The 14,590-nt window shown below is 41.2% G+C and overlaps 1 protein-coding gene across 2 annotated transcripts in view; it reads right to left on the reverse strand.

Moving 5' to 3' along the window:
• Positions 1-14,590, reverse strand: part of LOC106584586 (harmonin) — a 48,465-nt gene that overhangs the window by 31,075 nt on the left and 2,800 nt on the right. The window contains exons 2-11 of one of the 2 annotated variants that reach the window (XM_014170040.2): positions 12,629-12,696; positions 11,155-11,298; positions 10,786-10,924; positions 9,566-9,674; positions 9,426-9,450; positions 9,132-9,189; positions 8,726-8,908; positions 8,367-8,426; positions 8,168-8,224; positions 1,428-1,570 (exon numbers count right to left, since the gene is read on the reverse strand). In XM_014170040.2, the coding sequence (XP_014025515.2) occupies positions 1,428-1,570; positions 8,168-8,224; positions 8,367-8,426; positions 8,726-8,908; positions 9,132-9,189; positions 9,426-9,450; positions 9,566-9,674; positions 10,786-10,924; positions 11,155-11,298; positions 12,629-12,696 (986 nt within the window). Of the gene's footprint in view, positions 1-1,427; positions 1,571-8,167; positions 8,225-8,366; positions 8,427-8,725; positions 8,912-9,131; positions 9,190-9,425; positions 9,451-9,565; positions 9,675-10,785; positions 10,925-11,154; positions 11,299-12,628; positions 12,697-14,590 lie in introns of both variants that reach the window. The other variant, XM_014170039.2, reaches the window with a different exon arrangement.

Here is a 14,590-nt window from a genome sequence, read left to right on the forward strand (position 1 = left end):
ATTAAAATTCTAATGATGAACACATCCTCTGCTGCACCTTGGTTCCCTCTTCCAGACAGCCGTTACACTAAACTAATCACTCTGTTTATCAAGTGGCCTCACATGTGAATCCTTAAAGAGATGGGTGGGGCTAAGGATTAGAGGGTGTGAACGATGCTGAATGTAAACAAAGAAGAGCTCTCCAGTAGGTGTACCAAAACATTCAAGGGCCATTTTCTCAACGTAGAATTACTTTCCCACTGCTCTTCAACTGCAGTGTAACATCTACAATTTTCTAGCGCTGAGTCTCTACTTTTATTCAATGTAAAAAACACAATTTCAAATTTTGCTACATAAGACTGAATCGAGGCAGTCAGGCACCTATGTTTTCTCTGTGTGTGTGTGCCAAGTGAGGTGTCTGTTCATAGAGCATATGCACAGACAACAATAACATTTACATTACATTTACATCATTTAGCAGACGCTCTTATCCAGAGCGACTTACAAATTGGTGCATTCACCATATGATATCCAGTGGAACAACCACTTTACAATAGTACATCTATATCTTTTTGGGGGGGGAATGTAGGGGGGAGGGTTAGAAGGACTACTTAATCCTATCCTAGGTATTCCTTAAAGAGGTGGGGTTTCAGGTGTCTCCGGAAGGTGGTGATTGACTCCGCTGTCCTGGCGTCGTGAGGGAGCTTGTTCCACCATTGGGGTGCCAGAGCAGCGAACAGTTTTGACTGGGCTGAGCGGGAACTGTGCTTCCGCAGAGGTAGGGAGGCGAGCAGGCCAGAGGTGGATGAACGCAGTGCCCTTCTTTGGGTGTAGGGACTGATCAGAGCCTGAAGGTACGGAGGTGCCGTTCCCCTCACAGCTCCGTAGGCAAGCACCATGGTCTTGTAGCAGATGCAAGCTTCAACTGGAAGCCAGTGGAGTGTGCGGAGGAGCGGGGTGACGTGAGAGAACTTGGGAAGGTTGAACACCAGACGGCTGTGGCGTTCTGGATGAGTTGTAGGGGTTTAACTTTTGGCAAAAGTACATTGATCAGTTTACCAGCATAAGTTCCCAAATGTCAAAGCTTCAGCTCTCTGAATACAATAATCTATAATCATCAAGTGTTTTTTCTGAGTGTTTCTGTCCAATCTCCCCAACATTGTTTGGCGGGAAAACGATTCTATAGAATATTTGGCTCTAAGCACCACAATGGAAATATGTTTGATCACTTCTTTGAGTTAAACTTCATGATTTGAAATGCCCTATATCCACTTGTGTGGTTTAAATTGTGTTTTTGGTAAGGGATCACCACAGCTACCTCGTTATGAATTGAGGAGCAAACTGAAGTAGAGAGGAGATTCAGCAACTCTTGGAGGACAATGGAATTAAATATTGTTAAAAGTAGAACCAAATATCCAATTTTAATCAACCAATCAATATCCACTCACTGCCTCTCCTTCTCCTGCTGCTCCTTAATGATCTTGTTGGTCTCTAGGGCAACCCTCTTCTGTTGCATCAGCTCTTGTCTGTCCAGCGCCCTACGAGCCTCCACCGCCAGACGCTCCTCGCCTGTCATAAACAACTCACTGCCCTGTGCGGGACAGACAGACAGACAGACAGACAGACAGACAGACAGACAGACAGACAGACAGACAGACAGACAGACAGACAGACAGACAGACAGACAGACAGACAGACAGACAGACAGCAGAAAGGGGGTGCAAGAGTGTTCCAATCTCTCAGTTTTGGAACTTTGAGTGAGACTTACAAACTGGTTAAACGGGTGTTAACTCACTCAAGCATATGGACAATCCCAAGAAGGCACTTGTTTGCACACAAATCAACAAATAACACATCTGTGATGGACTGTAATGGAAGTGCCATTCCACAAGGAAATAACAGCACACGGGATAAATGTAGTGAGAGCGGGAGATGAGAGAATAACAATCGCCTATAAGAATCACAGATGCTGTTTATTCTTTCAATTTACTCCCTGTCTTGAGGTGGAAATGAGAGTTGATCAGGGACAATCTGCAATTGCTACATCAATTTTTGGACTTTTACAATAATATATATATATTTTTATATATACTGTAGTAAGTCATTAAGGGTATAATACGCCATTAGGGGTATAGCAAGTCGTTAGGGGTATAGTAAGTCATTAGGGGTATAGTAAGTCGTTAGGGGTATAGTAAGTCATTAGGGGTATAGTAAGTCATTAGGGGTATAGTAAGTCATTAGGGGTATAGTAAGTCATTAGGGGTATAGTAAGTCGTTAGGGGTATAGTAAGTCATTAGGGGTATAGTAAGTCATTAGGGGTATAGTAAGTCATTAGGGGTATAGTAAGTCATTAGGGGTATAGTAAGTCATTAGGGGTATAGTAAGTCGTTAGGGGTATAGTAAGTCATTAGGGGAATAGTAAGTCATTAGGGGTATAGTAAGTCATTTGGGGTATAGTAAGTCATTAGGGGTATAGTAAGTCGTTAGGGGTATAGTAAGTCGTTAGGGGTATAGCAAGTCATTATCGGTATACTGAAGTAAGTCATTAGGGGTATAGCAAGTCGTTAGGGGTATAGTAAGTCGTTAGGGGTATAGTAAGTCGTTAGGGGTATAGTAAGTCGTTATCGGTATACTGAAGTAAGTCATTAGGGGTATAGCAAGTCGTTAGGGGTATAGTAAGTCATTATCGGTATACTGAAGTAAGTCGTTAGGGGTATAGTAAGTCATTAGGGGAATAGTAAGTCATTAGGGGTATAGCAAGTCGTTAGGGGTATAGTAAGTCATTAGGGGTATAGTAAGTCATTAGGGGTATAGTAAGTCATTATCGGTATACTGAAGTAAGTCATTAGGGGTATAGCAAGTCGTTAGGGGTATAGCAAGTCATTAGGGGTATAGTAAGTCATTATCGGTATACTGAAGTAAGTCATTAGGGGTATAGTAAGTCATTAGGGGTATAGTAAGTCATTAGGGGTATAGTAAGTCATTAGGGGTATAGTAAGTCGTTAGGGGTATAGTAAGTCATTAGGGGTATAGTAAGTCATTAGGGGTATAGTAAGTCATTAGGGGAATAGTAAGTCATTAGGGGTATAGTAAGTCATTTGGGGTATAGTAAGTCATTAGGGGTATAGTAAGTCATTTGGGGTATAGTAAGTCATTAGGGGTATAGTAAGTCATTAGGGGTATAGTAAGTCATTAGGGGTATAGTAAGTCATTTTGGGTATAGTAAGTCGTTAGGGGTATAGTAAGTCGTTAGGGGTATAGTAAGTCGTTAGGGGTATAGTAAGTCGTTAGGGGTATAGTAAGTCATTAGGGGTATAGTAAGTCGTTAGGGGTATAGTAAGTCGTTAGGGGTATAGTAAGTCATTAGGGGTATAGTAAGTCGTTTGGGGTATAGTAAGTCATTAGGGGTATAGTAAGTCATTTGGGGTATACTGTAGTAAGTTATTAGGGGTATAGTAAGTCATTAGGGGTATAGTAAGTCATTAGGGGTATAGTAAGTCATTAGGGGTATAGTAAGTCATTTGGGGTATACTGTAGTAAGTTATTAGGTGTATAGTAAGTCATTTGGGGTATAGTAAGTCATTAGGGGTATAGTAAGTCGTTAGGGGTATAGTAAGTCGTTAGGGGTATACCAAGTCATTATCGGTATACTGAAGTAAGTCATTAGGGGTATAGCAAGTTGTTAGGGGTATAGTAAGTCATTATCGGTATACTGAAGTAAGTCGTTAGGGGTATAGTAAGTCATTAGGGGAATAGTAAGTCATTAGGGGTATAGCAAGTCGTTAGGGGTATAGTAAGTCATTAGGGGTATAGTAAGTCATTAGGGGTATAGTAAGTCATTATCGGTATACTGAAGTAAGTCATTAGGGGTATAGCAAGTCGTTAGGGGTATAGCAAGTCATTAGGGGTATAGTAAGTCATTAGGGGTATAGTAAGTCATTTTGGGTATAGTAAGTCGTTAGGGGTATAGTAAGTCGTTAGGGGTATAGTAAGTCGTTAGGGGTATAGTAAGTCGTTAGGGGTATAGTAAGTCGTTAGGGGTATAGTAAGTCATTAGGGGTATAGTAAGTCGTTAGGGGTATAGTAAGTCGTTAGGGGTATAGTAAGTCATTAGGGGTATAGTAAGTCGTTTGGGGTATAGTAAGTCATTAGGGGTATAGTAAGTCATTTGGGGTATACTGTAGTAAGTTATTAGGGGTATAGTAAGTCATTAGGGGTATAGTAAGTCATTAGGGGTATAGTAAGTCATTAGGGGTATAGTAAGTCATTTGGGGTATACTGTAGTAAGTTATTAGGTGTATAGTAAGTCATTAGGGGTATAGTAAGTCATTAGGGGTATAGTAAGTCATTAGGGGTATGGTAAGTCGTTAGGGGTATAGTAAGTCATTAGGGGTATAGTAAGTCATTAGGGCTATAGTAAGTCATTAGCGGTATAGTAAGTCGTTAGGCGTATAGTAAGTCATTAGGGGTATACTGTAGTAAGTCATTAGGGCTATAGTAAGTCATTAGGGGTATAGTAAGTCATTAGGGGTATTGTAAGTCATTAGGGGTATAGTAAGTCATTAGGGGTATAGTAAGTCGTTAGGGGTATAGTAAGTCATTAGGGGTATAGTAAGTCATTAGGGGTATAGTAAGTCATTAGGGGTATAGTAAGTCGTTAGGGGTATAGTAAGTCATTAGGGGAATAGTAAGTCATTAGGGGTATAGTAAGTCATTTGGGGTATAGTAAGTCATTAGGGGTATAGTAAGTCGTTAGGGGTATAGTAAGTCGTTAGGGGTATAGCAAGTCATTATCGGTATACTGAAGTAAGTCATTAGGGGTATAGCAAGTCGTTAGGGGTATAGTAAGTCATTATCGGTATACTGAAGTAAGTCGTTAGGGGTATAGTAAGTCATTAGGGGAATAGTAAGTCATTAGGGGTATAGCAAGTCGTTAGGGGTATAGTAAGTCATTAGGGGTATAGTAAGTCATTAGGGGTATAGTAAGTCATTATCGGTATACTGAAGTAAGTCATTAGGGGTATAGCAAGTCGTTAGGGGTATAGCAAGTCATTAGGGGTATAGTAAGTCATTATCGGTATACTGAAGTAAGTCATTAGGGGTATAGTAAGTCATTAGGGGTATAGTAAGTCATTAGGGGTATAGTAAGTCGTTAGGGGTATAGTAAGTCGTTAGGGGTATAGTAAGTCATTAGGGGTATAGTAAGTCATTAGGGGTATAGTAAGTCATTAGGGGTATAGTAAGTCGTTAGGGGTATAGTAAGTCATTAGGGGAATAGTAAGTCATTAGGGGTATAGTAAGTCATTAGGGGTATAGTAAGTCATTAGGGGTATAGTAAGTCATTAGGGGAATAGTAAGTCATTAGGGGTATAGTAAGTCATTTGGGGTATAGTAAGTCATTAGGGGTATAGTAAGTCGTTAGGGGTATAGTAAGTCGTTAGGGGTATAGCAAGTCATTATCGGTATACTGAAGTAAGTCATTAGGGGTATAGCAAGTCGTTAGGGGTATAGTAAGTCATTATTGGTATACTGAAGTAAGTCGTTAGGGGTATAGTAAGTCATTAGGGGAATAGTAAGTCATTAGGGGTATAGCAAGTCGTTAGGGGTATAGTAAGTCATTAGGGGTATAGTAAGTCATTAGGGGTATAGTAAGTCATTATCGGTATACTGAAGTAAGTCATTAGGGGTATAGCAAGTCGTTAGGGGTATAGCAAGTCATTAGGGGTATAGTAAGTCATTAGGGGTATAGTAAGTCATTTTGGGTATAGTAAGTCGTTAGGGGTATAGTAAGTCGTTAGGGGTATAGTAAGTCGTTAGGGGTATAGTAAGTCGTTAGGGGTATAGTAAGTCGTTAGGGGTATAGTAAGTCGTTAGGGGTATAGTAAGTCATTAGGGGTATAGTAAGTCGTTAGGGGTATAGTAAGTCGTTAGGGGTATAGTAAGTCATTAGGGGTATAGTAAGTCGTTTGGGGTATAGTAAGTCATTAGGGGTATAGTAAGTCATTTGGGGTATACTGTAGTAAGTTATTAGGGGTATAGTAAGTCATTAGGGGTATAGTAAGTCATTAGGGGTATAGTAAGTCATTAGGGGTATAGTAAGTCATTTGGGGTATACTGTAGTAAGTTATTAGGTGTATAGTAAGTCATTAGGGGTATAGTAAGTCATTAGGGGTATAGTAAGTCATTAGGGGTATGGTAAGTCGTTAGGGGTATAGTAAGTCATTAGGGGTATAGTAAGTCATTAGGGCTATAGTAAGTCATTAGCGGTATAGTAAGTCGTTAGGCGTATAGTAAGTCATTAGGGGTATACTGTAGTAAGTCATTAGGGCTATAGTAAGTCATTAGGGGTATAGTAAGTCATTAGGGGTATTGTAAGTCATTAGGGGTATAGTAAGTCATTAGGGGTATAGTAAGTCATTAGGGGTATAGTAAGTCATTAGGGGTATAGTAAGTCATTAGGGGTATAGTAAGTCGTTAGGGGTATAGTAAGTCATTAGGGGAATAGTAAGTCATTAGGGGTATAGTAAGTCATTTGGGGTATAGTAAGTCATTAGGGGTATAGTAAGTCGTTAGGGGTATAGTAAGTCGTTAGGGGTATAGCAAGTCATTATCGGTATACTGAAGTAAGTCATTAGGGGTATAGCAAGTCGTTAGGGGTATAGTAAGTCATTATCGGTATACTGAAGTAAGTCGTTAGGGGTATAGTAAGTCATTAGGGGAATAGTAAGTCATTAGGGGTATAGCAAGTCGTTAGGGGTATAGTAAGTCATTAGGGGTATAGTAAGTCATTAGGGGTATAGTAAGTCATTATCGGTATACTGAAGTAAGTCATTAGGGGTATAGCAAGTCGTTAGGGGTATAGCAAGTCATTAGGGGTATAGTAAGTCATTATCGGTATACTGAAGTAAGTCATTAGGGGTATAGTAAGTCATTAGGGGTATAGTAAGTCATTAGGGGTATAGTAAGTCGTTAGGGGTATAGTAAGTCGTTAGGGGTATAGTAAGTCATTAGGGGTATAGTAAGTCATTAGGGGTATAGTAAGTCGTTAGGGGTATAGTAAGTCATTAGGGGAATAGTAAGTCATTAGGGGTATAGTAAGTCATTTGGGGTATAGTAAGTCATTAGGGGTATAGTAAGTCATTAGGGGTATAGTAAGTCATTAGGGGTATAGTAAGTCATTTTGGGTATAGTAAGTCATTAGGGGTATAGTAAGTCGTTAGGGGTATAGTAAGTCGTTAGGGGTATAGTAAGTCATTAGGGGTATAGTAAGTCATTAGGGGTATAGTAAGTCATTAGGGGTATAGTAAGTCGTTAGGGGTATAGTAAGTCGTTAGGGGTATAGTAAGTCATTAGGGGTATAGTAAGTCGTTTGGGGTATAGTAAGTCATTAGGGGTATAGTAAGTCATTTGGGGTATACTGTAGTAAGTTATTAGGGGTATATTAAGTCATTAGGGGTATAGTAAGTCATTAGGGGTATAGTAAGTCATTAGGGGTATAGTAAGTCATTTGGGGTATACTGTAGTAAGTTATTAGGGGTATAGTAAGTCATTAGGGGTATAGTAAGTCATTAGGGGTATAGTAAGTCATTAGGGGTATAGTAAGTCGTTAGGGGTATAGTAAGTCATTAGGGGTATAGTAAGTCATTAGGGCTATAGTAAGTCATTAGGGGTATAGTAAGTCGTTAGGCGTATAGTAAGTCATTAGGGGTATACTGTAGTAAGTCATTAGGGCTATAGTAAGTCATTAGGGGTATAGTAAGTCATTAGGGGTATAGTAAGTCATTAGGGGTATAGTAAGTCATTAGGGGTATACTGTAGTAAGTTATTAGGGGTATAGCAAGTCGTTAGGGGTATAGTAAGTCATTAGGGGTATAGTAAGTCATTAGGGGTATAGTAAGTCATTAGGGGTATAGTAAGTCATTAGGGGTATACTGTAGTAAGTTATTAGGGGTATAGCAAGTCGTTAGGGGTATGCTGCTGCAGATAAGTTGTGGAATTGCGTCTTCATGATGATGTCGCATTCTTCACTTTTCTTCCTGAAAGTGCTATATATTGAAAACTGCTGACATAAAAACATTTTTGGGACTGTATCAACAATGACCTAATTAAAAAAATATCAAAAGACAGTTTTTGAGTGGACTATTCCTATAAGGAAGCACTGTTCGTACCAGTTGACGGTGTACTTACAGCACCAGAAAGAACTGTGATGGTTAGACTCCTGCTGCTCTTCAGAACTCGGACAGCCTGCAGACACAATACAGATAAAACTTTACTAAGCAGTAAACACAAAAGAAAGCATATTATTTACCAAGGAAATGTATTATTTACCAAGCAAAACTGTCTTCGGGAAGGTATCAAACCTTTGTTTGCATTTTGTGTGTCCTACCTCTTTGTGGTCCAGATTATTGAATTCCACCCTGTTCACCTCAACGATCTGGTCACCAATCTACCAACACAAAACACAATACAACTCGCAATACCAACCATGCATCAACACACACACATTTCAGCACTTTATTGGAATCCACATTGGGACGTTGTGGCATACTAGGACCAAGCTAGATGGGATCTTCTCACATAAACACTCTGAGACATGGTTCAGAAAACAATTCCTAGCCAGTAAGATTTCTCATGGATCTTGACAAAACACTATGAGTTTATTATGCACAGGTGATCATCATGATACATTTCTAGATGTTTATTTCATAGTGGTTTACAGTATGCTAAACAGGGCCAAACACTTACCTGTAGTCCTACTTCAGCAGCGAGGGAGCCAGGTTTGACGTTACTGATGTAGATACCAGGCTGCTGTGTGGGGCCACTGGAGATGCTGACGCCCATGCCCTTGGTGCCCACCAAGCTCAGGAACACCTTCTTCTCCTTGATCTCCTTGCCTCCCATGGACGCCAGGCCTGCCACACTGCTTTTCTTCTGGAGAGAGAGAGAGAGAGAGAGAGAGAGAGAGAGAGAGGGAGAGGGAGAGGGAGAGGTAGAGAGATGTACTTGGTTGCATTACAGTATGTTATTTTCTGCCCTCTATTTATCTGGATAAGAGGGTTTATTAAATTACAACAAGGGAATGAAGAAGGGCCAAAGGAATAAAGAATATGAGAGAATATTTCATCTAAAAGAATATGAATCTCATTCTCACCCCAGACTCAGACAAAAACTGGTCCACAAACTGCCACTTCAAAGGCTCCCCTGTGGAACTGGAGAAGAACAGAAATCTAATTCTATATTCATTTATGTATTTATTTAACCTTTATTTAACCAGGATGATACTTTGAGGTCGGTTGAAAACCTGTTTTGTGAGGGACACCTGACACATGAAATTCATAAAACAGAGTATATAGTTTGTTGTTTTATTAATCTCACATCTCATCTTGTCTTTGCTAAAACAGAAAGTTGTCAAATACAATACCAACCAAGAGAGAAACAGCCCTACCTCTTCACTGGTATCATTCCAACCTCTGCACAGAGAAAAGAAGCAAATAGACAGAAATTGAAAATGAAGTCTAATTACTTAGACGACATAAAGATAGGTACATTATTGGGATATGCCCTGAATGAGTTGGGTGAACTTACGCCTGACTTTGAGCGACACGGTCTTCTTGGTCTTGATGAGGTTGATGACTTCCTCGTGGATACAGGAAGAAATGGAATATCCATTGATGCGTACAATCTCATCTCCCATCTGGAGGTCACACAGAGGTCAGACATTACAACGACCATCATTTTTTATGTGTTGTGACAAAGTGTGTGGCTACATTTCTCTGAGTGTTATGTTTCGCATTGTGTGTTTGCTTCTCTTCAGATGTCTGACAACAACCCCTCCACCCTCCATACTGGGTACCCTGTGAGCAAAATATGTTGAATGGACATTGAAATTGCATATTTTCAAAGTCTTGTGCTCACTGGTAAAACTTTTTTTCCTCCAGATGCCAGACAGGATGGCTGTGTCACCTCAGTAGCGGTGTGTCAATTTGTGTCACTGGTTACTGAGCTAATGGAAGTGTGGGACATCTGTCGTGCTGACTGAGGGGAATATCTACAGTATTTTATTTTATCTTTATTTGACTAGGCAAGTCAGTTAAGAACAAATTCTTATTTTCAATGACAGCCTAGGAACAGTGGGTTAACTGCCTTGTTCAGGGGCAGAATGACAGATTTTTACCTTGTCAGCTCTGGGATTCAATCTTGCAACCTTTCGGTTATTAGTCCAACGCTCTAACCACTAGGCTACCTGCCGCCCCAGACAGTACAGCAGGTTAAATCAGTCAGGAGCAAATTACTTCATGAAGGACAGGAAGGTACTTCAAAAATTCCCTGATGTTTTATCAAAGCAGTTTGTTCCTATGATTGGTTTTATTTGATGCATGCATAGGTGATGCATTCGATTTCTAGCAGGATTGGGGTCAATTCCATTTCAATTCAGGAACAACACTGAAACGCCAATTCCAATTCCAATTTTCTTCAATGCTTTTTTCAATGAGGAAAATGTGGAACTGGAATTTGGTTCACTTTCTGAATTGACTGGAATTTCAAAGGAATTGACCCCAACCCTGATTACTATATGTAAAACAGCAAGGAGAGATACCCATATGAACTGCATAATGACTAATACAAAGACGTTTGACATTTCTCAACAGAGTCAGGTGGTGCAGTCTATGAATCTGCTTTTCAAAGGGTAACTAAACTAATCAATGTTTCTTTACTCCACCTAGTGGAAATATTGACCATATCATATGAAAAGACTGTCCCTTTCATGACCTCATGAAAACAGACACACACACACACACACACACCTGCAGGCCACTGTTTCCAGCCTGTCCATCCTTGACGATCTGTGAGATGAAGAGTCCACAGCCGAACTCCAGGCCCCCTCTTACACTCAGCCCCAGCCCCTCAGGATGAGTACGGTCCAGACGCACCTCCTTTAGCTTACTGCGCCACCAGGAGGGGGAAGAGGATGTAGGAGAAGAAAGACAGGGGGGAGAGGGAGAAAGGGATAGATGGAAGATGACAGGAAGGGGTTATCAGTTCTGTGTATCAATGTAGTGTACATTGTCGTTATCTTGGGAGTGACTAGAACATATACGACAAAGGCATCTTATTGAAAGTCTATGGACTGTTAAAGCTCCAGCCTGGTGGGTGGCAGCGACCCCTCCACTCACCGTGACCTCTTAGGGGTGTGCAGGTCGTACTCCACCTGGTGTTTGAGGGGAATGAGGGGCCGGATGGCATCAAACAGCGGCAGGCGGCTGGGCTCGTTGATGACCAGTTTCAGGTCTCCCACCAACACTGACAACTCCATGGACCTGAGGGAGAGAGCAGAGGGTCAGAGGTCAGCTCAACACACACACACACACATGCTTGACGCACACACACACACACACACACACACACACACACACACACACACACACACAATAATTTAAGAGAGAGCGAGAGGTTTTGAATGCCTTCCTTCATCATTCCTATTTCTGACATACATGACTAGGAGGAAAACGTGCCTCAAAGCTGCGTACAGAACAACTAGGACAGAACAGTTTGATAAACACCACAGCCTTATGGGTCGTCAAGGATATCAATAATGTGCAATCAACCTACCAATGGGAACAAAAAGGCCTATGACCTATGACTATTCATTATTAACGTTCACCATTTCTCTCTTGACTCGTGTATGAAGGGGGAAATGGCTTTTGTGAATAACTGGCCAGGCTTGGCGGAGCACAGTGGAAAACTGATCATACTGTAGGTCTAACCAATGGGGTCTCAGAGTTCTGGCTCTATACCCAGAGCACATGGAAACCAGCTCCTCTAACTCCCCATTCAGTCCACATGAACATCACATTCCTGAATGAAACCTTATCTCTCAACATAAAAGACTTGTATACACACACACACACACACACACACACACACACACACACACACACACACACACACACACACACACACACACACACACACACACACACACACTTCTACTAACTACTAACAATGTATTTATCTAGTACTGGCAGAGTACACCACTAACAACAACTACTACTAACAATGTATTTATCTAGTACTGGTTGAGTACACTACTAACAACTTCTACTAACTACTAACAATGTATTTATCTAGTACTGGCAGAGTACACCACCAACAACTACTTCTACTAACTACTAACAATGTATTTATCTAGAACTGGCAGAGTACACCACTAACAACAACTACTACTAACAATGTATTTATCTAGTACTGGTTGAGTACACTACTAACAACTACTTCTACTAACAATGTATTTATCTAGTACTGGTTGAGTACACTACTAACAACTACTTCTACTAACAATGTATTTATCTAGTACTGGTTGAGTACACTACTAACAACTACTACTAACTACTAACAATTAATTTATCTAGTACTGGCAGAGCACACTACTAACAACTTCTACAAACTACTAACAATTAATTTATCTTGTACTGGCAGAGTACAGTACTAACAATACACTTCCCCAAATAAAGGATCAGCAAACTGAAATCAGATAAGGGAAGAAAATCGAAAAACTGTGGCGAAAATTGTTTGTCCTAAAAATTACTAACAAGTCAATAATTTAGCAGTAAACTAATGTGAAAGTCAGACAGAGATGGTGGTACTCACTGGTGGTACATCCGCAGGACATCGTACAGGTAATCCTTTTCTGCCTCATTGTCAATGAGCAGCTCCACCTAGACAACACAGACATCTTCATCATCCTCTTTATCACAGACAAGATAGCAGCTGCCACAGTCGGGGAAAGCTGCAGACTCTTACTGACACATCCCTCTCAGCTGTGGTCCTTTCACCATGACAGGGTACATGCACTCTAGCCCTAGGTGTGTGTGTGTGTGTGTGTGTGTGTGTGTGTGTGTGTGTGTGTGTGTGTGTGTGTGTGTGTGTGTGTGTGTGTGTGTGTGTGTGTGTGTGTGTGTGTGTGTGTGTGTGTGTGTGTGTGTTTCTTACCTTGTAACGACTGAACTGCTGCAGAAAGGTTTTGAGGAAGCGCTTGGGCCAGTCATTAATGTAGCCCATATCCTTCATTAAGGATGATTGTCTATGTGTGAGTGCCTCAGTGTGTGTGTGTGTGTGTGCGTGCCCGTGTATATGTTTGCTGTGTTTGTGTGCCTATAAAAGCATCAGCATCAATAGTATCTCTACTGTATTGTTGATGCTGGTGGCAGAAGGCCAGGTAGCTGTTCCTCTTTCTAGATCCTTTCTCCTGTGAAGTGACTGGCCCTCACTAGGACTCTGGGCTGGGAGCCACTCTTATGCCACGGGACTGGGGAGAGGGAGTGAGACGGAGGGGGGAGGATGGAGGTGGGTTTGGAATAGTGAGGTGAGCAGTATGACCTTACAGTACAACCCTGAGACAAGAGGTCCTGCACCATACACACACACACACACACACACACACACACACACACACACACACACACACACACACACACACCACACACACACACACACACACACACACACACACACACACACACACACACACACACACACACACACACACACAAACAACTAACCTTGTGGGGACACAAAATGTAGTCCCATTCAAAATCTTATTTTCCCTAACCCCAACATTAACCCTAAAACCTAACCTTAACCCTAAACCTAAACATAACCCTGGCTCCTAACCCCAAAACTAAAACAAACTCTAGCTCCTAACCCTAACCCTAACACTAATTCTAACCTAACCCTAAACCCCCTAGAAATAGCATTTGACCTTGTGGGGACTATCAAAATGTCAAATGTTTGTTTGTTTACTATTCTTGTGGGGACTTCAGGTCTCCACAAGCATAGTTAAACACATCCACACACACACACACACACACACACACACACACACACACACACACGCACGCACACGCACGCACACACACACACACACACCTAGATACACATTACCGCACAAAAGCACAAACATGCAAAGGTTGCTGGGTGTATGCCGGTGTGTTTATAGTGTCGTAAAGCTCTCTGACTCGACATTGAGAGACAGGGTAAGCAATGTGACTATGTGCAGACTTTGGCCCCATAAACTGATGAAGCCGATCATAAAGCACCACCCACAGACCACTGGGAAGTCTGGGAACATGGACCAACACACAGCTTATGTTATAACTGAAGTTCTCTTGTGCTCTCAACATTTAAACTCCCTTTTCTCAAACATCCAACAAAGCCCAGGGGTGAATACAACATACATTAATGTCAAATCAGCTATAATAGAGATTAAAGGGCCCACTTCAATCCAACATTAGCCTATATTCCCCTCTAAAAGACAAATAAAATGAGTCTTTGCTGCTCATGCCTGCCTACCTGCTCTCTCCTTCTCTAAATGCTGCTGTAAATTGTCCCTTCCTTTCTGCATAGCTGGACATCCCTGACACTCTCTAAATGATCAAAAGGGGAGCGACCCAGTGACAACCTACAACATTGAGGCCAGATAGCTCAGGATCCACATTGCAGAGGACTGAAAACACCCAAATGAATCACGTTCCCTTTACACAGTTTCTGTTTTGACATTATTAACCTGCATTTGGGAAATGAACAATTGTATGCCTACAATAAAATTGTATA

Source organism: Salmo salar, chromosome 23 (genome assembly GCF_965601325.2).
Source record: "Salmo salar chromosome 23, fSalSal1, whole genome shotgun sequence".
In the NCBI taxonomy this organism is placed as follows: domain Eukaryota; kingdom Metazoa; phylum Chordata; class Actinopteri; order Salmoniformes; family Salmonidae; genus Salmo; species Salmo salar.